This window comes from Pongo abelii, chromosome 11, assembly GCF_028885655.2.
Source record: "Pongo abelii isolate AG06213 chromosome 11, NHGRI_mPonAbe1-v2.0_pri, whole genome shotgun sequence".
Lineage (NCBI taxonomy): Eukaryota > Metazoa > Chordata > Mammalia > Primates > Hominidae > Pongo > Pongo abelii.
In genome coordinates this window covers 121,855,538-121,880,409 of record NC_071996.2, presented here as the reverse complement: position 1 = coordinate 121,880,409, position 24,872 = coordinate 121,855,538, and the positions used below count along the sequence as shown (strand labels likewise).

Here is a 24,872-nt window from a genome sequence, read left to right as displayed (position 1 = left end):
CTCCTGGGCCCTACTTTGCTTTGGCTCAAGTTAACAGACTGCCTGCAAGGGAAGTAGGGCCCAATCCAGCCCTAATGGATGGAGCAAAGCAGGAATCTAATTTCCGTATACTGCTGTGGCACTTACAAAGGAACTGAGGCTGATTTGAATGTTCCCATTTTCACATGATGCAGCTAAAGTTTAAGAAAGTCAGGCCGGGCGCGTTGGCTCACACCTGTAATCCCAACACTTTGGGAGGCCAAGGCGAGTGGATCACTTGAGGTCAGGAGTTCGAGACCAGCCTGGCCAACATGGTGAAACCCTGTCTCTACTAAAATACAAACATTAGCTTGGTGTGGTGGCAGGCGCCTGTAATCCCAGCGACTCCGGAGGCTGAGGCAGGAGAATTGCTTCAACTTGGGAGGCGGAAACCAGTGAGCGAGATCGCACCACTGCACTCCAGCCTGGGCAACAGAGCAAGACTCTGTCTCAAAAAAAAAAAAAAAAAAAAAAAAAGTCAAGGTCACCTGATTCCAATATATGTTCCACTGCACCATACTGACTTTCTTCCTTGAGTATTCCTTGAGTTTCAGGTATACTATAAAGCCCTCTTGTCAGCTTTCAACTCCCAGACCTGCAAGGTAAACTATTAACACTTGCAGTTGGCCACAGTTTTACCATTATGGATAGCTTCATCACTCTTGGCTTACAGGTTTGGTTTCCAGTTAAAAGGCAACTTGTTGGCCAGGCGTAGTGGCTTACGCCTGTAATCCCAGCACTTTGGGAGGCCAATGCGGGTGGATCACCTGAGGTCATGAATTCAAGACCAGCCTGGCCAACATGGTGAAACCCCGTCTCTACTAAAAATACAAAAATTAGCAGGCATGGTGGTGGGAACCTGTATTCTCAGCTACTCGGGAGGCTGAGGCAGGAGAATAGCTTGAACCCGGGAGGCGGAGGCTGCAGTGAGCCAAGATCATGCCACTGCACTCCAGCCTGGGCAACAGAGTGAGACTCTGTCTCAAAAAAAGAAAAGACAGCTTGTTAATCCTCATCAGTTTTTTATATTCTTCTGTGAATGTGTCAGATTATTTTGTAGGAGGAGGTTTTGCTTAGAGTGGGAGGGTAGCAGCAGAAGGTACAACTGAGGTCGGGGGAAAGATTCCAATAGAAGACACTAGGAAGGCCAAAGAACAAATTCAGAACTAAATTTTGCCTAGCTTTTTGAGTCAAAAAATATTTGTATAAACAACTTGTACCAGCTTCTCTCATCCTGTGAATGATCCAGAAGAAATCTAGATAGCACAATTTTACCTTTTTACTCTTGGCTAGGAAATCACAACTGGAGTCACTACCTTTCTAAGCCTTGGGTGTCTTCAGCCATAAGATGAAGGAATTCACTGAAATGACCTTTGTTCCCAGCACTAAGATGATAATGATACTGTTTAAGGCAAGCTAAATACCCTCAAGGCACACTCAGTTAAGAGTCCCTAATTAAAGTTGCTATAAAACAGCATCTCCCTGCCTTCATCTCTGCTCCTCTAAGCACCAAGAGGTAGACAGGGTAGAGGTGAGACCTGTGGGCTTCCTTTAATACTTAGGCTGCTCTGCTAAGGTGGAATTGCCCTAGGGAACATTTTATTGACTCCCACAGAGAGCCCTGAATTAAACAGCTTCTTAGTAAACACCTATAGATGGATTTCAACCTCAGGGGGGTCTGATGCTCCAGTCTCTAACTTGTCAATAGATTTGCCTCCCACCCTGTGCGTTCTCTCCTTAAGGTTCCTGGAAGCCTTCCCCACTCCCTGAGGCAGGGTAGTGAAGTGTTTGGTTTTGGTTTGGGGGTTCTTTTTGTTTTGGCGGGGGGTGGGGGGAAGGGGGGAGTTGAGACAGGGTCCTCCTGCTCTGTCACCCAGGCTGGAGTGTGGTGACACAATCACAGATCACCTGCAGCCCCAATCTCCTGGGCTCAAGCAGTCCTCCCACCTCACCCTCCCGGGTAGCTGGGACTACCGGTGCACACCACCACACCGGGCTAATTTTTGTATTTTTTGTAGAGACAGAGTCTCACTTTGTTGCCTAGGCTGGTCTCAAACTCCTAGGCTCAAGCAATCTGCCCGCCTTGGCCTCCCAAAGTGCCTGGGATTATAGGCATGAGCCACCGCACTCAGCTGAGTACTTGGTTTTGGAAGAAGAGAGCAAATATAAATGATTTGGGGATCAGTGGATGGGGAAGAGCTGCCATACCCCAAATCTGTTTGTAACACCCTCCCGCCAGGTTCCTCACAGCTGTGGCTGCTATGTCCTAGGGCTTTGCTCTCTCTGGTCCAGCCAGGCTGGCTCTTCTGCTTTGTCAAGACTGCTGGACTCTGACCCCTCAGGCTAGATAGCAGGGACTACCCATCCTAGTGGACTTGTATCTTTCCATTGGTCCTGTTCTTGAACCCTGCAGTCCTGCCAGGTGATTACCAGCCTCACCCATGCCCACATCCGCCTCCCTGTTGTTTACTCATCAGTGTACAAATACTTAGATTACCATCTTGCTCTGCCTGCAGCCAGACCCACCACCCCACTGTTGTCACTGGCTCACCTTGCAAGATTGGAGCAGATAGATCTGAAAACCTCTCCTACACTCCCACGTGACACTGAACTCAGCTCTCCCACAAGATTGTATACTACTTCCATGATTAAAAAATCAGCTGCCTGGCTCACACCTGTAATCCCAGCACTTTGGGAGGCTGAAGCGGGTGGATCACCTGAGGTCAGGAGTTTGAGACCAACCTGACCAATCTGGTGAAAACCTGTCTCAACTAAAAATACAAAAACAAATTAGCTGGGTGTGGTGGCGCATGCCTGTAATCCCAGCTACTTGAGAGGTTAAGGCAGGAGAATTGCTTTAACCAGGGAGGTGGAGGTTGCAGTGAGCCGAGATTGCACCATTGCACTCCATCCTGGGCAACAAGAGTGAAACCCCATCTCAAAAAACAAAACAAAAAAATCAGCCACAGGCCAGGCGTAGCATCTTATGCCTGTAATCCCAACACTTTGGGAGGCAGAGGCAGGTGGATCACCTGAAGTCAGGAGTTGGAGACCAGCCTGGCCAATATGGTGAAACCCTATCTCTACTAAAAATACAAAAATTAGCCAGGCGTGATGGTGTGTGCCTGTAGTCTCAGCTACTAAGGAGGCTGAGACAGCAGAATTGCTTGAACTCGGGAGGCGGAGGTTGCAGTGAGCCAAGCTTGTGCCGCTGCACTTCAGCCTGGGCAACAGAAAGAGACTCTGTCTCAAAAAAAAACAGCCACAGAAAACTGAGTTTTACAAAAGAATCTAAGCCTTCTTTGACTGCTTCTACCATGATGGGGCTGTCTTGAGTCTGTCCATTTAAAATTAGCAATCCATTTCTGCCTTCCGTCAATCCTCTGGTTCAATAACTGGCTGCCCTCCTTTAGAAATACCTCCTTTATTGGCCGGGTGTGGTGACTCATGCTTGTAGTAGCACTTTGGGAGGCCAAGGCGGGCAGATCACCTGAGGTCAGGAGTTTGAGATCAGCCTGGCTAACATGGTGAAACCCCGTCTCTACTAAAAATACTAAAATTAGACAGGCATGGTGGTGTGCAGATGTAATCCTAGCTACTTGGAGGCTGAGGCAGGAGAATCGCTTGAACCCGGGAGGCAGAGGTTGCAGTGAACCGAGATCGCGCCACTGCACTCCAGCCTGGGCGACAGAGCAAGACTCCATCTCGAAAAAAAAAAAAAAGAAAGAAATACCTCCTTTATGCTGCATGGCATGATGGTAACAGTGGGACTCCGAAGGCCTGGTTCTTGCTCTGGCTTTCCAACTAACTAGTAATGTTAGGCAAGTCACTTCATCTCTCTGGACTTCAGTTTTCTCAGGTGTAGAACAGGCGATAATAACAGCTTTCATTTGTAGAGTACTATGTACCAAGGGCTGGGCTTAGCTTGTCATCATACTGGGATCATCCCAATGTTACAGTGAGGACCCATGTGCCTCCTAGCCTCCCAGCAACCTCACAGGTGGGAGAATCCAGGAGAGAACACAGGAATGTGCTCTCTAAGGTAAAAGGCAGAATTGAAATTCCCTGAGAACAAAACACTTATATAAATATTGAGCCGAAACCCTTAACAGACTTTGATGTTCTGAGAGAGAAACTAGATATCTCTCTTCTGCAGATCCCTTGATTCATTTTTAAGACTACTTTATGACTTATTATACAGAGTATATTATCTCTCCTCTCAATACCCCTAAGCTAGATTGGCAGCCTATTTTGGATCTTCATGAAGTGGGAATGAATATTAGAAATGTGTTCTTAGGCTGGGTGCACTCGCTGTAATTCCAACACTTTGGGAGGCTGAGGTGGGAGGATCACTTGAGCCCAGAAAGTTGAGGCTGCAGTAAGCCATGATTGCAACAGCACTCCAGTCTGGGCAACAGAGTGAGACCTTATCTCAAATTTTTAAAAAGTGTCCAGCCCCAAACTCCATTCCCCACAGACACAAAAAAAGTGTTTTGAACAAGCTCTTCTTGCTGTGCTAACCACAGTTACCAGATGGACCATGTGCTGATGAGTCTTAAATTCATATCTCTGCCCTGGTGTTCCTCTGAATTGCCTGCCCACTGAACATGTATCTAAACCTCAAAGGACATAGCTACCACCAAACTCATGATTGTCTTCCCCTAAGCTCAGCCTGATCCAATTTTCTATCTTGGAGAATGATGCTATTTTCTCTTCTCTCATACTCTTTATCCAGTAATTACCAAATATCATTGATTTTACCTCCTAAATGTTTCTCTCCACCTCCTCCACCATGACCTATTCTAGGTTTCCACCTACCTGTCGGCCTGAGAGCAGCTGTGCTGTCTCTCCTAACTGGTGTTCCTATGGCTGCTCTTGCCACCTTCCAGGCTATTGTTCAATGAGCAGCTATAATTATTTATTATTATTATTATTATTATTATTATTATTATTATTATTTTGAGACAGAGTTTCACTCTTGTCGCCCAGGCAGGAGTGCAATGGTGAAATCTCGGCTCACTGCAACCTCCACCTCCTGGGTTCAAGTGATTCTCCTGCCTCAGCATCCCGAGTAGCTGGGATTATAGGCACAAGCCACCATGCCCGGCTATTTTTGTAATTTTAGTAGAGATGGGGTTTCACCATGTTGGCCAGGCTGGTCTTGAACACTTGACCTCAGGTGATCCGCATGCCTCGGCCTGTCAAAGTGCTGGGATTACAGGCATGAGCCACCACGCCAGGCCAATGTAAGTCTGTCACTCTACTACTTCAACCATAATGACACTCCCCTTTACTGCCAGGATACATGATACGATCCTTAACTTGGGGTAGAAGGCACTGCCAGTTCAGCCCTGCCTCCCTCCATGGGCTCTGCACACCACAGCCACTCTGGCCATCTTGCAGTTTTGCCCCCATTTTTGTACCTTGCCTTTGGGCTTCATGTTAGCTGTCCCTTCTCCAGAACTAACTTACTTTGCCTCAATAATTCCTATTTGTCTTTCAAAAGGAAATCTCTAAATCAGGCTCCTCTTTGTAATACCTTTTTTTTTCTTTTTTTGAGACAGTCTCACTCTGTCACCCAGGGTGGAGTGCAGTGGCATGATCTCGGCTCACTGCAACCTCCACCTCCTGGGTTCAACCAATTCTCATGGCTCAGCCTCCTGAGTAGCTGGGATTACAGGCGTACACCACCACACCTGGATAATTTTTGTAGTTTTAGTAGAGATGGGGTTTCACCATATTGGTCAGGCTGGTCTCAAACTCCTGACCTCAGGTGATCCACCTGCCTCAGCCTCCCAAAGTGCTGGGATTACAGGCATGAGCCACTGCACCCAGCCCTGTTTGTAATACTCTTCACAGCTCCTGTACTTCACCTTTCTGGCACTTAACCCTGAAATTAAATAATAGTGTAACCAGGCTTCTCTGATCTCTCTCCTCCTGGGATATAAGCTGGCATGAAGGCAGGATCCCATCTGTCTTGTTCATCCCCAGCACCTAGTCACCTGCAGGGCCAAATCTGGGAGTCAACTATGGTGGTCCAACAAATGGACTTCTTTGTCCTCCTTTGAGAGTCTGACCTACCTCCTTCCTGCTGGGGTCCACACCCTCGGGGAGCTCCTCTACAGGCTTGTTAACTAGCTGCTCCAGGGGGAAGATGGGCAGAGGCCCAGAACTGAGGTTGCTGTTAGCATTGAACACGTCCACTTTGGGGCTTGTGACCTCCTAGGAAAGAAAAGGAAACCACTAGTTACTTTAGCTGGTGCACAGCTACCTCCCAGGCTGCCTTTCTCTCTGAAATCTCTAGGGCACCACCTTCAAGAAGCCTCCCATGTTCCACCCCACCCTGCCACACACACACACACATAAGAACACAACATGGGCCAGGTGCAGTGGCTCACGCCTGTAATCCCAGCACTTTGGGAGGCTGAGGTGGGTGGATCACTTGAGGTCAGGAGTTCAAGACCAGCCTGTGTTAGACACAGATGGTGAAACCGCATCTCTACCAAAAATACAAAACTTAGCCAGGCGTGGTGACGGGCACCTGTAATCCCAGCTACTCAGGAGGCTGAGGTAGGAGAATCATTTGATCATTCTGATTCTGAGATCGCGCCACTGCACTCCAGCCTGGGCAACAGAGAGAGACTCCTCAAAACAACAACAACAACAACATAGAGCTTAGTGGTCTGTTCTGACCAAAGTCCATTGGTGGAAAATGACTCTTTTCTTTAACGATTCATTAACTTTCCCATGGCTTTCCCCAGAGTTTGAGATCTAGCCTGGATATTTATGACCTTGTCTCTCTTATCTGTTGTGAAATTGTCATCTATAAATTCACTTAACCTTGACCTATCTATACATGCCAGTCTGTACTGTCAGTCCACCAAGAAGGGTTTCGTGAGTGCTGCAGGTTTTGACCATCTGTTGATTATACCCCCATGTGCTTGTGAACTTGCTCTTGAATTCTGGACACATTCCTCAGAGTTAGCTCTGTCTTGTTCCCTCTATAAGCCTGTGAACTTCTCAAAGCAAAGGTTTTGATTTCATATTCCCATGTCCCAGGCCTAAAGGCTAAATACATTTTTTTTCTTTTCTTTTTTTTGGGTTTTTTTTTTTTTTTGAGACAGGGTCTGGCTCTGTTGCCCAGGCTGGAGTGCAGTGGCACAATTTCAGCTAACTGCAACCTCTGCCTCCTGGGCTCAAACCAACCTCCCACCTCAGCCTCCTGAGTAGCTGGGACCACAGGCATGCACCACCACACCTGGCTGTTTTTTATTTGTTGTAAAGATGGGGTTTCCCCATGTTACCAAGACTAGTCTCAAACTCCTGCGCTCAAGCAGTCCACCCGCCTCGGCCTCCCAGAGTGCTGAGATGACAGGCGTGAGCCACTGCACCCAGCCTAAATACATTTCTGTTAACTCACTGAAAGACCAAAGGAGTTGTAGTTATTCTACCTAGAGAAGGGACCCCAAAGGTGATGGAGTGTAGAGACAGCATTATTTCTCAAAGTGTAGTCCATGGACTAACTACATGAAATTACCTTTTTAAAATAAGATTTAAAAGATGCAGATTCCTAGGTGCCAATTCTAAGTCTATAAACCAGAATATTTGGGAATGGGGCCTTGGAATCTGCATTTTAATATGCTTCCCCCTCACTCCCTGCCCCCATCTCCCAGACTTCTATGCATGATAAAATTTGAGAACCAGGCCAGGTGTGGTGGCTCATGCCTGCAATCCTAGCACTTTGGGAGGCCAAGGCTGGTGGATCACTTGAGGTCAGGAGTTTGAGACCAGCCTGGCCAACATGGTGAAACCTCGTCTCTACTAAAAATACAAAAATTAGCCAGGCATGGTGGCACACACCTGTAATCCCAGCTACTTGGGAGGTTGAGGCATGAGAATCACTTGAACCCGGGAGGTGGAGGTTGCAGTGAGCCGAGATCCTGCCACTGCACTCCAGCCTGGGAGGTAAAGTGAAACTGTGTCTCCAAAAAAAAAAAAAAAAAAAATTGAGAACCATTTCACTAGGAAATTGAAGAAACAAAACCACTAGAGGCACTGAAGTTAAACAGCAAGAAGAATGAGAAGTGGGGAGAAATAGGAGGGAAAGCACAGGACACTGGTGTCTTCTCTGCAGCATTCTTGGCTCCCACAGGTCTGACCACCAGCTGGCCACTGCAGGGCCCAGCCACCCCGCCCCGGACTCACAGCAGTGATCTGGCTCCAGTCCCTAGAGTTGCCAAGCTCCGCCTTCAGGTCCTCATAGGATTTGGTGTTCTGCACATAAAGTAAATAACAGATTAGATCTGGATCTCAGCAGAGGAGATGGATGAGAAGCCATTTTCTCTCAGGAATGAAAAGAAGGCTGGTCTGGGGCCTAGTGGTAAGAAAGGAAAGAGGATACGCAGGCTGAGGCTGGAGGAGGGTCCCTGAAAAAGGAGATTAGATGGTGAGGTTGGGACCAGAGGGGCTGCCAGATCAGAAAAGGGGAGGGCAGGCTGTATTTGTCCCAGCTCAGCCTGACATGGGGATGGGCAGGATCTTTTCCCACCTGCAGGGGCCAGGGCAAGAACCCGCAGGCAGTGTGGAGAACCCTGCCTAGGCTATGTAGGCTCTGGGGAATGCAGGGCTCCTGGGGATGGGTGGGGGTCCCCCCAGATCCTGGAAGGGAGCCCTGCCACAGAGGAGTGAAGGAACCATGGCTCTCTGAGGAGTCCCATCTCCATATCCTAGAGCACACTTATGCTGAATGAATGAATGAATGAATGAATGAGTGAATGAGGCTGAGAGAGAAGCCAGCACACACTTGAGGTGAGGGAAAGGTGATAACTAAAGTGGATTGAGAAAACCTGGCATCTCGATATGCTGCCTTGAGTAAAAACTAAAAGCCCATCTAAGTGCAGAATTTAAAAAACCAACAGATTTGAGGAAATTAAGCTTTCTGCTTCCCTAAAGCCATCTGCTGTGATAATTTAGAGCACCCAGAGCCACCAGGCCAGGCTTCACTCTACCTTAGCCTTCTTCCTACAGAAAACCTTTGCTGACGTTCCATTCTGGGGATCTGCCCCTTGCTTCTATGTGGGGCCGGTTTAGGAAACGCCCCGTGGGAGCTTGGCACACCATCCCTCAGGTAAGGACCACATACATGACACATTTTGCGTAGAATTTAGCACCAGGAAGACATTTGTCAGTTCTTTAGAACCAACATGTTTCAGCTGGCATGGAGGATCCACCGTGTTGCTGCAACGATGAGCACATTCTCACCTCTGCTGCCCAACACAGTAGCCAGCTGCCACATGTGGCTAGTGATAAACTGAATTTTGAATTGTGTTTAATTTTAATTTAAGTAATCAGTACATTTCTTACCTATATTATCCAGCAGCTTTGCTCTAAATGTAGGGCGCAAACAAGGCACTATAATTAGCCTTGGTTTTTGATAGACTTCTTCCCTCTCACCAGAGGCCTAATGGCCTTAGTGCAGCCTTACTTTCTATTCTAAGCCTCCTCTAGCCCCTTTCTAAATCAGCAGGTCATATATCCCAAAGAGACAGAATGGCCTACAGGAATCAGCACTGATCTCCAGGCAGGGCTAGAGAAGGACAGGCTGGGATGAGGCCACTCACACTCCACTTGAAGGGATCCCAAGCCAGGAACCAGCCTGTGAAGGTGGGGGGCTCGTGTCCCTGCTTCACCACAATGATGGGGGTCTCAGGGTCACGCCCACTGGGATGGGTCTTGAGGTATTCCTGTGCGGTGGTTGCTGCGGCCTTCTTCTCGTCCTCGTTGGCATGTTTCCCAATCCAGAAGAAGACCTATTGAGAAACCCAGGAGATCAGTCCATCCTTCCTGTCCTCCCTGGCCCACAGGGCTCTGCCTCAGTTGTCCAACAGTGAAGCCCTGACCTTGACCCTGACTCTACCACTACCAGCCAAATGACCTAGGGCAGGCACCATCTGGCCTTGAATTTGTATCTAGGAAATTAGGAGATTGGACAGATGCCTTGTACTTGGATATTCTGCAAATGTGTGTCTCCCAGACTGTCCAAAGCCCAGGATTCTCAAAAACACTCCTGCTGCCATGTGAAATAAATAGGACTTTGGGAGACAATACGTTCTTCCCTGCAGCCCCTCTGAGCATGTTCCTCCCCACCTTCCTTCTTTCTTACACTTCTGGTGTTCATACCATTTCCAGGGAGAAATTATGTGAGGGCCAAGAAAACATTGACACTTACCTAACCTTAAAGCCACTCTTTCTTGGCCTTGGGGATTGAGGTGGCTGGGAAGAGGGGTGCCCAGGCCCTTGGTCCTACCTGGTCCCAGACATCTAGTAGGAACACGTCATCCTCTTCCAAGTCATCCTGATTGAAGTCAGGGATCTCTGTGGCCAGGAAGCGCCCAGTCTTGTTGGAACATTCAAAGAGCCGGGGGGTGATGACCAGGTTTTCTTCCTGTAGTCTGCAGGATGGAGAGAAGATTGTACTGGCAGAAGGAAGGTGCGGCAAAAGGGGAATTGAGGACACAGAAGTCTGAGGAAGGGACTCTGGCATAGAAAGGTCATCTCCAGCAAAATGCTCTATCTTCTGATTGATAAAAAGGTCCCCTCTCATTCCAAGAGTGCTCTGAGGAAGAAATTGTCACTGCTTTCTGGACATGCATTCCAGTGGCTTTTGCAGAGCCTTGTTAGGAAGTTCTTCCTGATACCTTCCCTCCATCCCTCCTACCGCTACTAAAGTACATGCCCTTCTGCTTTTGAACTAGGGACTAGTAGATCATGGATATTCTCTAGAAAAACCATTTGAGCCAGGCACAGTGGCCCACGCCTGTAATCCTAGCATTTTGGGAGGCTGAGGCAGGTGGATCACCTGAGGTCAGGAGTTCAAGACCAGCCTGGCCAAAATGGTGAAACCCTGTCTTTACTAAAAATACAAAAATTAGCCAGGCGTGGTGGTAGGTGCCTGTAATCTCAGCTACCCAGGAGGCTGCAGCAGGAGAATTGCTGGAACCTGGGAGGCGGAGGCAGAGGCTGCAGTGAGCCGAGATTGCACCACTGCATTCCAGCCTGGGTGACAGAGCGAGACTCTGTCACAAAAACAAAACAAATCCATTTGAAAGAGGGCTTGTGGCTGGTGTTCCTCAGCATCCCAGGCCTGTGTCAGGACCTAAAGGCAGGCTGGCCTCTGGCATCTTGTTACTGAAAGGCAAACCTCTAGCCCTGCCCCTTGCTTTGAGCTGCCTCCTATGGCCAGGAATCCCCTTTGCCAAGGAAACACCCCACCAGGTCCTGGGCATACTGTAGTGAGCAGCACAGACACAGCCCCTGTGCTAAGAGGCTCCAAGGGTATGGGCTGCCCTTTATTCATCTTGTAGTCCTGGGGGCCTGGCACAGTGCCTGACACACAGAGTCCTCAGTCCATGCCTGCTGTAGGCTCTGGGTGTGGGGACGGAGATGCTGGGAGGCTCCCCCAACTTGGTAATCTGGAGGCGGAGGGACCTGAGAGTTACCTCTTGGTGTTGGCATAGGGGGCCTTCCCACCCAGGGCCACCCAGAAGTTGGCTGGCTCCTGCCCTTCCACCACCACTTGCTTCTCCGTCCGGGAGATGGTGTCAGCAACCATCTTGGCCATCTCCCGCTCGTCCCCGCTACAGCCCTAGGAAAAAAAAGGGTCGGCTAATTTCTAGTGCTACCCCTACCTCCACCCTCCTACCGCATTCACTGCCCAGAGTTCCGGGGTCTAAGAGGGTTCTCCTGGGTCAGGACCCTGTGTATACAGGCCACACAGGGACAATTCCATGCTTTCTTCTGTCCTTGACACTCCAAAGAATAGCCGAAGAAACTAGAGAGTCTTTTCAAGGGTCGAGAGGGACTCCAAGAGGCTATGCATTCTTCTTACAGAGATCAAAGGAGAGGTAGTGACAGGCTCAGAGTAGTGAGAGAGAACCCAAGACATAAAGACAGACCAACACAGGGACAGATGAAGGTGGCCAGAGAAACAGAACAAGAGAGACTGACTCAGACAGAGAGGCAGAGAATCTGAGAATGGTCATTGATGAGGGTCACTGATGAGGCAGAAAGATAGACCGAGAGCTACTGAGGAGGGAGAGACTGGGCTCCAGAGGCGGCTGAGAACTGAGCAGGCACAATTTAGTTGGCCAGGGGTTCCTGCCCTGACCTAGGGCTGCTGTGAAACTGGGGGACTCCCAGGACCCACTTGCGGATGGGGAGGCCTCTAGGCCCTGAACACACCTTCCCACACCATAGGTAGCAGCAAGACTGGGTCTTGAGGACAAAGACATCATTGGAATTGAGGAAATTGGCCCGCGCTGGGACCTCAAAGGCCTTGGTGGTGTTGGCACCAGTTCCCTGGACCTGGAACAGTCGTGTGGAGGGCCCGGGCTCCAAGTTGTTAGCTCGGGAGGTGCCTCCCTGCAGGTGAGGGCAGAAGACAGGGAGAGAGTCAGGAGTCAGTAAAGAAGATGATGGGGAACAGAGGGGCACAAAGAGAACCAGAGAGGGATAGGGTAGGGTGGGGAGGCTTGCCCCTGCAGCTCCTCTGATGCTCTGTCACCAGGTCTTTCTAAAACATTGTTTGCATTATGGCGTTTCTCTTTTCAAAAATGTTCAGTGACTCCCCATTGCTTATAGCCTAAAGCCCACCTCCTCAGCTTTGCCCTTGAAGGCCCCACATGACGAAGATGCAAACTGCCTTTGCAGACACTGCTGCCATCAAACCCTCCAGCTTAGCTCTGCCAGGCTTCTTTTTTTTTTTTTGAGACGGAGTTTTGCTCTTGTTGCCCAGACTGCAGTGCAATGGCACTATCTCAGCTCACTGCACCCTCCGCCTCCCAGGTTCAAACAATTATCCTGCCTCAGCCTCCTGGGTAGCTGGGATTGTAGGCACCCACCTCCACACCCAGCTAATTTTTGTATTTTTGGTAGAGACGGGGTTTCTTCATGTTGGTCAGGCTGGTCTCGAACTCCCAACCTCAGGAGATCCGCCCACCTCGGCCTCCCAAAGTGCTGGGATTACAGATGTGAGCCACAGCGCCTAGCCTTTTTTTTTCCCTTGAGACGGAGTCTCGCTCTGCTGCCCAGGCTGGAGTGCAATGGTGTGATCCTGACTCACCGTCTCCCAGGTTCAAGCCATCCTCCTGCCCCAGCGTCCCCAGTAGCTGGGATTACAGGCATGCACCACCATGTTCGGCTAAGTTTTGTATTTTTAGTAGAGACAGGGTTTCGCCATGTTGGCCAGGCTGTTCTCGAACTCCTGACCTCAGGTGATCCACCCGCCTCTGCCTCCCAAAGTGCTGGGATTACAGGCGTGAACCACCACGCCTGGCCAGTTCCACCAGGCTTCTGATGTTCCCCATGGAGCCTCTCCCCCAGGCCCCTGTCCTTGCTGTGCCCCCTGCATTGCATGCCCTCATTTTGAACTACTGACCTCAGGTGATCCACCCACCTCAGCCTCCCAAAGTGCTGGGATTACAGGCGTGAGCCACCATGCCCAGCCCAATTACACATATTTCTAAAGTAACCAAATGAGTTGCTTCTATTACCAGTTCCACATAAGTGATAGAACCTCCAGGGTAGTCTCCTATGAAGAATGGGCTTCACCTCAAGCCCTGCTCCCACCACGGGCATCCTGGATGCCTGTCTTGCCACAGTGGGTACTGCCAGACACCACAGTTCAGCAGCCACACCTGGTAGACCACCATGCGTCCCTTGAAGATGGACATAAGATGAGGCGGCTCCTTGCCCATTGGGACCCGGATCTGGACTGGTTCACCATTATACTTCTGGTCCAGGATGACGGCTTGATAAGCTGATGCTGTAATTTCATCTTGGCTGGCCTGGCTGCCCTGGGAATGAGCAGGAGGGAGTGAGTGGGATTGGGTCAGCCCCCAATTCTGACCCCATCCTCAGCCTCAGCAACAACTCCATCCTCAAGTCTGAACTGGTCCTAAACCCAATTGTCTTCCCCACCAAACTCCACTGTGAAACAGCCAAAACCCCAATCTGAACCATACCTCAGTTCTGATCTCAACCTCAAACCTAATTCTTTCCCAGACCCAGCCCAGCCCTGACCTACCTGCAACCCCAGCCTTAACCCCAAACCTCCTCCTTTCCTTTCTGCTCCTTCTTCAGGGAAGCATCACAGGCACCACACCACTCAGTCCTAGACACACTCCCTGCTCCCTCGCATCTAGACACAAAAACCCACGGGCAGAGCAGGTGACAAGAATGTGCAGAAGGCAATGAAATTTGGAAGGGAGACTCAGAGAACCAAAAGGAAAAGGGCTGTGAATGGGGGTACTAGCGGGACCTCATAGCCAAAGCAGTCCTTCTTGAAGGGGTGAGCTCCCCATCCCCAGAGGTATTCAACCCAAGGGTGATGGCCACTTAGCAGGAGTATGTACAAGGTGGAGCTAAGCCGGCTGTGCTCTGGGTGGGATGTGGCGGGACCTGACCTGCCAGATGTAGAGCAGGTAGTGCTGCTTCTCGCCGATGAGGTAGGTGTAGAGCAGCAGGTAGCAGTCACCCCCATAGAAGTGGCCTAGCCACTTGGAATCCACAGGTACCAGCTCTAGGTTCTCAATGCGCCACACCTAGGGCCAGTATCAGGCCAGGGTGAGGTCCAGGACAGGCTCCACCATCCCTGCTCCACCCAGCACGGGCCTCTCTGCTCTCACATACCTGCACTTCCCCACTCCCATCATCTACCATCTTCTGCTGGGCAGCCACCTGAGGCTTGACATGCATGGATGTTGCATCGAACTTCACCTGTTCCACTTTGGCTAGAGTGGGGGAAATCATGAAACCAATTGTCACCAGCTGAGGTCTCCCAGGTCCTCACAACAGCCCTGAATGGTAGCTACAATTCTTAGACCCATTTTCAGATGAGAAAACCGAAGCAAGAGAGATTCACTAGCTTACCTGGTTACACAGAATGTGGCAGAGCTACAATAGAGAACCATATCTCCCTCCCTCTAAAACTCCTGCTCCCAGGGAGCCAGGAGAGGCATAAGAGCAAGGCTTTAGCTTTGTTGATCTACATCCTGACTCCTGCAACATTCAGACTTCAAGCCTTGACCTTGTCTCCCAGCTCAATAGGGAGCTCTGCAATGATGGGAGCTGTACACTATTATTTCTCCTCCCCTAGGTGCTGGGCACCGAGCTTGCCCTCAGCAAATACTGGCTGGTAAGAGACTGAAGCTGTTTGGTTTCCAGGGAGGCCCAACCCCATCCCAAATGAAATATCACATCACTGTCAGCTCCTTTTTTTTTTTTTTTTTTTTTGAGACAGAGTTTCGCTCTTGTTGCCCAGGCTGGAGTGCAATGGCACGATCTTGGCTCACTGCAACCTCTACCTCCTGAATTCAAGTGATTCTCCAGCCTCAGCCTTCTGAGTAGCTGGGGTTACAGGCATGCACCACCATGCTTGGCTAATTTTTTTTTTTTTTTTCAGTAGAGACGGGGTTTCACCATGTTAGGCTAATCTCAAACTCCTGACCTCAGGTGATCCACCCGCCTCAGCCTCCCAAAGTGCTGGGATTACAGGCATGTGCCACCACGCCCAGCCCTCTCGGCTCCCTTTTTGTGACAACTAGAGTTTGTCCATGTCCCCATCTGCTAGGACAAGCCCAGAGCCAGCGTAAAAGTCTTCGTGGAAGAGGCATGTCAGGGAAGGAGGGTGGGTGGTGGACCAAGTGGCTCTCCTGGCCCAGCTCCTGGATCCTGGCTCCCTCACTGCCCCTGCCTGGCCCTCACCCACGGAGCCCACAGTGTGGGTTTTGCCTAGGCCTGAGGTCCGGTTGGACGCTGTCCACTTCTGGAAAAGCTGCTGAAAGACGGCCGACTCAGCCCCATCATTCTGCACTTCCACCTGTGTGCTTGCTGGGTACTGCTTGGCTTTGATGAAGTTCTGGAAGAGAAAGGGGTGGCTGGAAGCTACGCACCTCCGCTAGTCCCCACTCCCAATGCAAGCCAAAACCTGGCTCTAACCTAACCAGATCCACCATCAGATCTACCCCGGCACCAAAACTGAACCCAAACCCAATCCCAATGCTAATCCCCAACCTAACCCTACTCTGACCCCAGCCTCAAATTCAAATCTGATACCGCCTGAAACCTAACACTGGCCTCAAGACTCACTCTGACCTCAACCTCAAATCTAATACCCAAACACAACTCCGACCCCAATCTCAAAGCCAAATCTAACGCCTAATGTGACCCTACCTCAATGCTAATCCTAATGCCCAGTCCCCAATCCAACACTGGCCCCAAGCCAGTTAGGGTTACGACTCCAGCCCCAGCAATGACCCCAAACTCTGACTTGGCCCTGGTCTGAGCTGACCCAATCCTCTTTTGTAGGAAGCCAGCCTCCCTCCATTTCTCCTTCCCTTCGCTAAACTCGGCTCAGGTGCAGGGAGGTGAGAGTCCACATCCTGAGGTGGCCCCAGGGTTGCCTGGTGGTTGGCTCCCTGGTGTGCAGAGAACCCCGAAGATGACTACAGAATGGCCCCTCAGGCCCCTCCCATTGGGCTGGGCCCAGCCCTCATCCTGCTCCTCCCAGCCTTCCCTGCCTCTGCCTGGCGCTATGCCCTGGTCTGAGCCTGCCTGCCCACCCCATGCTGCTATCTGCTCTCTCCCTCCATCACTCTGCCCTCCTCCTGGACTCGCCCCCCCACCCCACTACCAGTGCATGGCTCATGGCTCCCTTCTTCTCCTGCTCATTGGCTTTCTTCCCTTTCCACACGTAGATCTTCAGTCCCCCCTGGTCCAGGATGTAACAGTCCTAGAGTCGGGAGAGGTAAGAGTCTGATGGAGCTGGAAGTGCTGGACTGGGACAGCCTCACACACAAAAAAGTCTCTCCCTCCCATGCCTACCCCAAGCCCCCTGGAATTTTTCCTGCTTGAGGGAGAGGGGGCCAGGCTGCCGTAGGCTGGGGGGTCTCCAGACCCTCTTACCTCATGACTGAGCAGGTCCTGTGTCAGCGGCCGCGTGGCGACTTCCCTCACCACCAGATTCCCCTCGGAGTCAGACACACTGCAGGACAGAAGCAAGGCATAGATGGGGAGGGGGCCCAAGCCCCTCAGCCAGGGCACCTGCTCCCAGGGAGTCCCCAGCACCCAGGAAGACCCTGCTGGGCGCTCACTGGTACAGTTTGAGTGCAGCCTTGAGTGCCGGCTCTACCACCGTGTCGGGCACGGCTGCCTTCAGCTCCCTGCGCTTGCCCAGCACGTGGTTCATCACCTCCATCAGCTTCGGGGATGCCGATTCATTCTCTCCATCCACCACGCCTACATAGGTGCGCCCTCCCCGCTCCTGGTCTCGGATCTCCTTGGCCAGAGTCATGCCCTGCAGGGGAGGCCCCTGGTGACCCATTGGGAGTAGTGGGGGAACGAGGCAGTGTCTGCCACCCCACACCCTGCCAGGCAAGCCCAGACCACCTACAGCAGCCACAGGGGTTGAGACCCCTGCCCTGCTTTTCCCCATCGGAGGGATCAAGCTTTTAAGGCATGTAAGGAAACCAGGGGGAAGGCAGCTGGGAGAGCAGGTTTCCCCACTGTCAGGAAGGTGCTCAAGCGGGCTTGCTGGGCCTTCTGTTCTGACAGTGTGGGAAATGTGTGCTTAGACTTCACAGTTCGGGACAAGAGCTGAGCCCCAAGGATCACAGTACTCAATCTCTTCAGCCGGGCGCAGTGGCTCATGCCTGTAATCCCAACACTCTGGGAGGCCGAGGCAGGTGGATCACCTGAGATCAGGAGTTCAAGACCAGCCTGGCCATGGTGAAACCCCGTCTCTACTAAAAATACAAAAAATTACCCAGGCGTGGTTGTGCATGCCTGTAATCCCAGGCAGGAGAATCACTTGAACCCGGAAGGCGGAGGCTGCAGTGAGCCGAGATTGCGCCATTGCACTCCAGCCTGGGCAAAAAGAGCGAAACTGCGTTTCCAGAAAAAAATCTCTTTGCACCCAAACTTGCTTGCAGTCTCACAGTGCACACACAGCGTCAATGTACTGTGAGTATAAACACACGTATGTCCATGCCCATTTCATTCACCACTGGATCCCCAAGGCTTGGCACAGGCTCTGTCACACTGTAGAGACTCACTCTATCTGAGTGGACTGACCACAAGTATACACACGCAAACTCCAACATGCACGCCTGCCCCAAACACATGGAGACTGAGCCACTTTCGAACACGCTATCCCCAGCAGTCAGCGGGGAGAGGCCTGGGGAAAGGAGCAGGTGGGGGCAGTCTAGGATTCGAGAGGGAGGTGTGGTGCATGGGCAGGTTTACCCTGAGTCTCTCCATACGGTTGCTTTCAGGTCCATTCCACTGGATGATAAGCTTCCCAAGGTCCAGGAGGAAAACATCCCCTCGGTTGAAACTCTTCCAGGACATCTCTACCTAGGGAGCCACGGGGGAGGTGCAGACCCCACTCAGGGCTCACCTATCATCCATCATCTTGGCCACCCCTCCCTGCCCCTCACCCCTCCTCAGCCCCTGCCCTCCACCCTGGGCCTCACAGCCCTGGCCAGTGCTCCAGTAGGGCCTGCCTACCTCTCCAGCTACCACGTTCCTCTTGCCCTTGACATGCAGCAGCCTCTGGACGTCATAGGAGTTGGTCTCCACGTGCTTCATGCCAGAAGCCACGCCCCCTTTCCGGATCCTGAGAAGAGAGGTGAGCTGACCCAAGGGAGTGGGCTGGGAGGTGTGCCTGGCCCCTGTTCTCCCAGGTCCTGGCTGCCACGCTGGGGTCACATGAGGGCCAGGGTGGGAGCAGGTGACGTGAATGAGGTGCTGAGGGTGCAAACTTTAGGGAGTCACTCATTGTCAGGTCCTGAAAGTACAAGGTCTGCCTGTGACATGCCTTGCACGACCCTGACAGTGAGAGCAACCTTGAAGTATGCACCCTAGATCTTCACTCATCTTGCCCTAGTCCCTGCCCTGTGGAGAGGCCTGCAAAGATAGAGTCATGATATATGAAGAGTAGGAAATGTATTAATAGGCCAGGTGCAGTGACTCATGCCTATAATCCCAGCACTTTGGGAGGCCGAGGTGGGCATATCATTTGAGGTCAGGAGTTCCAGACCAGCCTGGCCAACATGGTGAAACCCCATCTCTACTAAAAATACAAAAAATTAGCTGGGCATGGTGGCAGGTGCCTGTAATCCCAGCTACTCGGGAGGCTGAGGCAGAAGAATCGCTTGAACCCAGGAGGAGGAGGTTTGCAGTGAGCCGAGATCGCACTATTGCACTCCAGCCTAAGTGACAGAGTGAGACTCCATCTCAAAAAAAAAAACAAAACGGAAATGTATTAATAAATAGGGACAGAATCCTGAGGACAGGGGATCAAAGTGGAAGAAAAGAAAAGAAGGGAGAGGTGCCACTCCAGTGCCCATGGCAGTGAATTACTGCCATAGCGTGGGAAGAGAGCAGCAAGACAAAAAAGAGGAGTGGGAACTGTGGCCAATTAGAGAGCCCCCGGCCTGTCCTACAGGTCAGTAACAACTCAGCTCCAGAGTGTGTGTTTTCCTGGGGAAAGCTAAGCTAGAACTTCAACTTGTACAGAAAAGCCAGCAGTCTGGGCTGGGAGTGGTAGCTCATGCCTGTAATCCCAGGACTTTCGGAGGCTGAGGTGGGAGAATCACTTGACCCCAGGAGTTTGAGACCAGCCTGGGCAACAGAGCAAGACCTTCGTCTCTACAAAATATCTATATTAAAAAATTAGCGCCGGCCAGGGGTGGTGGCTCACCCCTGTAATCCCAGCACTTTGGGAGGCCGAAGCGGGTGGATCATGAGGTCAGGAGATCGAGACCATCCTGGCTAACATGGTGAAACCCTGTCTCTACTAAAAATACAAAAAAATTAGCTGGGCATGGTGGCGGGCACCTGTAGTCCCAGCTCCTGGGGAGGCTGAGGCAGGAGAATGGCATGAACCCGGGAGGCAGAGCTTGCGGTGAGCCGAGATCGCGCCACTGCACTCCAGCCTGGGCGGCAGAGCGAGACTCCGTCTCAAAAAAAAAAAAGAAAAAAAAAAAAAATTAGCTGGATATGGTGGCTCGGGCCTGTGGTCTCAGTTACTCAAGAGGATGAGGTGGGGCCAGGCGAATTGGCTCACGCCTATAATCCCAGCACTTTGGGAGACTGAGGCAGATGGATCACTTGAGGTCAGGAGTTCGAGATCAGCCTGCCCATGGTGAAACCCTATCTCTACTAAAAATACAAAAATTAGCCAGGCCTGGTGGTGTGTGCCTATAATTCCAGCTACTGGGGAAGCTGAGGCATGAGAATCGCTTGAGCCCAGGAGGCAGAGGTTGTGGTGAGGCAAGATTGTGCCACTGTACTCCAGCCTGGGCAACAAAGCAAGACTCCATCTCAAAAAAACAAAAAAGGAAGAAAAAGAAAAGCTGTCAGTCTTGGTTTTTAGTGTGATAGGCCTGCATTAGAGATGGGGGAGCAGCCATTTGCCTATTGGCTAGAGCTGGAGGGCTTGATTAGGCACTGAGCTCTCCAGGACATTCAAGTAGGAGCTGATTTACAGAGATTCACGAGAGTTACAGAATTTCAGAACAGCCTCCAGACCAAGGACAGAGCAGTGGCAGAAATAAGAGTTAGGGAGTGGAAAGGTGAAGGACAATCACCAAAAACTCATGAGGGTCCCCCTCATGCCTCCCCCCACAGCTTCAGGGTCCCTTCCCCGCCCCAGGTCACCTCCCGCTGCTCTGAGTGTTCTTCCCAGCCCTGAACAGGTCTGGGTGTCCCTGCCTCTTCAGTTCAGCCCCAACATCTCTATCCCTACAACTCATCCTCATTCCCCCGCCCTGCAGCCCACCCTCCCTACACAAGGCCTTGCTTGAAGTAGCCTCGGAAGGCCTCGCTCTCGTTGCCCTGGACCTCGCGGTGCTGCACAGCCCGGCCCTTCAGGAAGTCATCCATCTGTGTGGTATAGATGGCAGCTGCCCCCTGCTCATCCAGGGATGAGTCCTGGCCAATCCAGTAGTGGATGTCATAGGACAGGTTGCTGGCTGTCTTGTGGATCTAGGGAAAAGGTGTCCAGTGTACCCGAGACCCTGGGCTCCCAAAGCCCCTCCCGCTCTGTGTGACTTCCCACACACGTGCTGTCCAGGACTATGGGGGAGCGTGGCACAGGGCAAGTGCACTAGGCTGGCAGTTAGAAGCCCTGAGTCATGGCCCAGCTCTACCACTGACTCTCTGAGACACGGCTCCTCCTCTCTAGGCCTCCCTTCCCTCATCTCAGAAATAACTTGCTTGTGCCAGGCACAGTGGCTCACATCTGTAATCCCAGCACTTTGGGAGGTCGAGGCGAGTGGATCACCTGAGGTCAGGAGTTCAAGACCAGCCTGGCCAACATGGCAAAACCTTGTCTTTACTAAAAATACAAAAATTAGCCGGGTGTGGTGGCAGATGCCTGTAATCCCAGCTACTCGGGAGGTGGAGCCACGAGAATCGCTTGAATCCAGGAGGCAGAGGTTGCAGTGAGCCAAGATTGTGCCACTGCACTCCAGCCTGGGTGACAGAGCAAGACTCTGTCTCAAAAAATAATAATAATAAATACATAAAATAAAATAAAATTTTAAAATGAGTCAATATAAAGAAAAAAATACAAAAGTCTTAATAGTACAGGTGGTACCTGGGTGTGGTGAAAATCAAAGTGATATGAAGATGACCGCGAGGCTGGGCATGGTGGCTTACGCCTGTAATCCCAACACTTTGGGACGCTGAGGCGAGTGGATCACCTGAGGTCAAGAGTTCGAGAACAGCCTGATCAACATGGTGAAACCCCGTTTCTACTAAAAAATACAAAAAAATTAGCTGATTGTGGTGGCACGTGCCTGTAGTCCAAGCTACTCAAGAGGCTGAGGCAGGAGAATCGCTTGAACCCGGGAAATGGAGGTTGCAGTGAGCCGAGGTCACTCCACTGCACTCCAGCCTGGGCAACAGAGCGAGACTCCATCTGGAAAAAATTTTAAAAAAAGAAGATAACTACGGATTTTGGAAATGTGGACTCAAGTTAGGGTGATACGGCAACAACTCAGAAGTTTCCCCAAGACTGTGAATCCACAGAAGTTGGCCTCAGCTGGGAGCTCAGTGGATCAAGGGCAGCAAGAGCCTCTGACCTCCGTAAAGCCACCACAGGGTTGGGCACTTGGGCATACCCAGTAAATTGTGTCTTGGGGTGAAGCCAGGCCAGCTCGCCCCATGGCCCCCAGCCTGTTTCCTCCCTGACACCACAGTGGGTTTTGCTCTCTGCTCAGCCCCCTCCCCTGCCCCTGACTCACAGCCAGGATGATGTAGCAGTCACCATCGAAGAAGCTTCCAAAGGTGCTGGAAGGAACAGGCACCATCTGCATGGCCTAAGGAGAGAAAGGGGGTCAGAGGGGCTGCCCTGGACCACCAGGACCCCTAGGCCTGGGAGGAGGGCCCAGGGGGAGGAGGCATCGGAGAAAGAGAGCCGGGCCCAGGAATGAAAGGAGAGAAAGGGAAGAGAGGAGAAGAAAGCTGTGTGAGGGGCAGGAGAAGGAAAATAATGGAGGGAAAGGAAGGGATGAGTGAGGAAGAAGAAGTGGAGAGGAAGGTTGAGAGACAGAAGGAGAAGAAATGGAGAAAGGGAAAGGGAGACCAGCCAGCGTGTGGATGATGCGGGAAGTGAGGGGCTGAGCTCTCAGGGGCTGCAGGGCAGGAGCAGAGGAAACGAAGAAAAATCCCAGGCCTCTGCTATGCCTCCCTCCACCCCAGGCCTGCGTGGCCCCCATGCCCAGACAGGGCCTCACCTCGATCCTCCATATCTGCAGCCCTGGGGTGGTGATGTTGAGAGAGCCTTTGACTTGGGCGCTCAGCTTGGTCATGGTGAGTGAGCCTGGGGGAGAAGGCGTTGGGAGCATGGGCACCCTGAGTTCGGATGCTGCCCTTCCAGCCTGCCCCTAGAGAACTCCCAACAGTTCCAGGAGGTCACAGGCTCAGGGGCCTGGGGGAGCATAGAGGGTTACTGCCCACTCAGGCACCATTTCCGCTTGTTCAGTACCGAATCCACAGTGTCTAGCACAGTGACTTTGCTCGATAAAGGAAGAGAGGGGGAGGGAAGGAGTGAGAGATGGATGAATGAATGAACAGAGTGAACCCTCCCACTGTGAACCACTCTCTGCCTGCTAAACTGGAAGGAACCCCCTCCCCTAGCTTTTCTCCTCATGTCAGCCCTTTCTCCTTATTATTTTTTCTTCTTCTTTTTGAGATGGAGTCCCGCTCTGTCGCACAGGCTGGAGTGCAGTGTCGTGATCTCAGCTCACTGCAACCTCTGCCTCCCAGGTTCAAGTGATTCTCCTACCTCAACCTCCCGCATAGCTGGGATTACAGGCGCGAGCTACCACGCCTGGCTAATTTTGTATTTTTAGTAGAGACGGGGTTTCCCCATGTCGGCCAGGCTGGTCTCAAACTCCTGACCTCAGGTGATCCATCTGTCACAGCCTCCCAAAGTGCTGGGATTACAGGCACGAGCCACTGTGTCCGGCCAGCCCTTTTTGCTTGGACCTGTAGCTGTGTTCGCTCCAGCTGCTCATCAGCCTCAGCTGGGGAGCTTCTGAACGTGCTGATGCTCCAGGCTCTGGCGATTCTGATTTAATTAGGCCAGGGTGGGGCTTGGGCAGGGGTGCTTTATTTTCTGCCTTTTGGGAGGTGGAGCATGGGTGCTTTTAAAACTCCCCAGTGATTCTGATATGAACTAGGGCAGACAGCCACTAGTGCCCAGTTATTCTCCTCCCCAGTTTTGAGGCTCCTCCTCACCAGGCCAGAGGCCACCCCGATCTCCATGGAGCCTATCACCCAGCCTGGCAGAGAGCTGCCCTCCATGAATGCTCCTTGAACTGATGAATAATGAATGAAAGGGCATGTGGCCGACAGGTCAGGCCTCCACTCACTGACAGCCTGAAATCTCACTATCTAATCTCTCCTTGCACCTTGACTTTGAGTCACCTCTTAGTGACTTGGCCTTTTAGTACTTAGAAACTCCCTTTTCTGAGCCCTGAGGGGTGGCTGCTGCTTCCCTGGCGTTCTAGAGTTTGAGGTAAGGCCCTGCCCAGTCTCTGATCATTGCCTCCTCCGGCTGATCAGCAGCAGCTTGCTGTGTATCTGTAGGAGCCCCTTGGGCTTGGGTCCTGTCTGATGGCCTGTTGGCTATGGCCTTCTCCATCAGGCAACCATGGTCTCCTCCATCAGGTATTTTTCAACCTACCAAGTCCCCAGGGCTCCCAGGATTCCTGGTCCAGCAAAACCAAGTTGGGTATAAAGGAGGAGACCGTTTTCTATTTCTATCATCACCTTTGTCTCTGTCCCCTCCTTTTATTTATTTGTTTGTTTGTTTGTTTATTTATTTATTTATTTATTTGAGACAGAGTTTCACTCTTATTGCCCAGGCTGAAGTACAATGGCACAATCTCGACTCACTGCAACCTTCGCCTCCCGGGTTCAAGTGATTCTCCTGCCTCAGCCTCCTGAGTAGCTGGGATTACAGGCGCGAGCCACCAAGCCCAGCTAATTTTTGTATTTTTAATACAGACAGGGTTTCCCCATGTTGGCCAGGCTGGTCTCGAACTCCTGACCTCAGGTGATCCACCCACCTCAGCCTCCTAAATTGCTGGAATTACAGGCATGAGCCACTGCGCCCGGCCCCGTCCCTCTTTTTCTTTGACACTCACTAGCTGTATGAACGTGGACTTCCCTTCTTCATCTATGAGCTGAGGGGGTCAACTTAGGGGGTTAACTAAATCGATGATCTCTAAAGTCTCACCCAGGGACATGCTGATTCCAGGGGTAACTGGCAGCAAGAGGAATAG

General features: G+C 51.5%; 1 protein-coding gene across 1 annotated transcript in view; it reads right to left on the bottom strand.

Annotated features, from left to right (window-relative positions):
• The window catches only part of VIL1 (villin 1), a 28,745-nt gene extending 5,201 nt beyond the window's left edge, over window positions 1–23,544 (bottom strand). Inside the window, exons 1-18 of the mRNA XM_002812850.6 lie at window positions 22,818–23,544; window positions 22,326–22,400; window positions 20,867–21,063; window positions 18,583–18,691; window positions 18,319–18,429; window positions 17,169–17,371; window positions 16,981–17,059; window positions 16,709–16,807; window positions 15,781–15,934; window positions 14,707–14,807; window positions 14,481–14,618; window positions 13,713–13,871; window positions 12,259–12,438; window positions 11,517–11,662; window positions 10,325–10,469; window positions 9,639–9,827; window positions 8,224–8,292; window positions 6,100–6,240 (exon numbers count right to left, since the gene is read on the bottom strand). Coding sequence (XP_002812896.2) covers window positions 6,100–6,240; window positions 8,224–8,292; window positions 9,639–9,827; window positions 10,325–10,469; window positions 11,517–11,662; window positions 12,259–12,438; window positions 13,713–13,871; window positions 14,481–14,618; window positions 14,707–14,807; window positions 15,781–15,934; window positions 16,709–16,807; window positions 16,981–17,059; window positions 17,169–17,371; window positions 18,319–18,429; window positions 18,583–18,691; window positions 20,867–21,063; window positions 22,326–22,400; window positions 22,818–22,928 — 2,406 coding nt within the window. The 5' untranslated portion in view covers window positions 22,929–23,544. The remainder of the gene's footprint in view (window positions 1–6,099; window positions 6,241–8,223; window positions 8,293–9,638; window positions 9,828–10,324; window positions 10,470–11,516; window positions 11,663–12,258; window positions 12,439–13,712; window positions 13,872–14,480; window positions 14,619–14,706; window positions 14,808–15,780; window positions 15,935–16,708; window positions 16,808–16,980; window positions 17,060–17,168; window positions 17,372–18,318; window positions 18,430–18,582; window positions 18,692–20,866; window positions 21,064–22,325; window positions 22,401–22,817) is intronic.
• Between the last annotated feature and the right edge of the window lie 1,328 nt (window positions 23,545–24,872).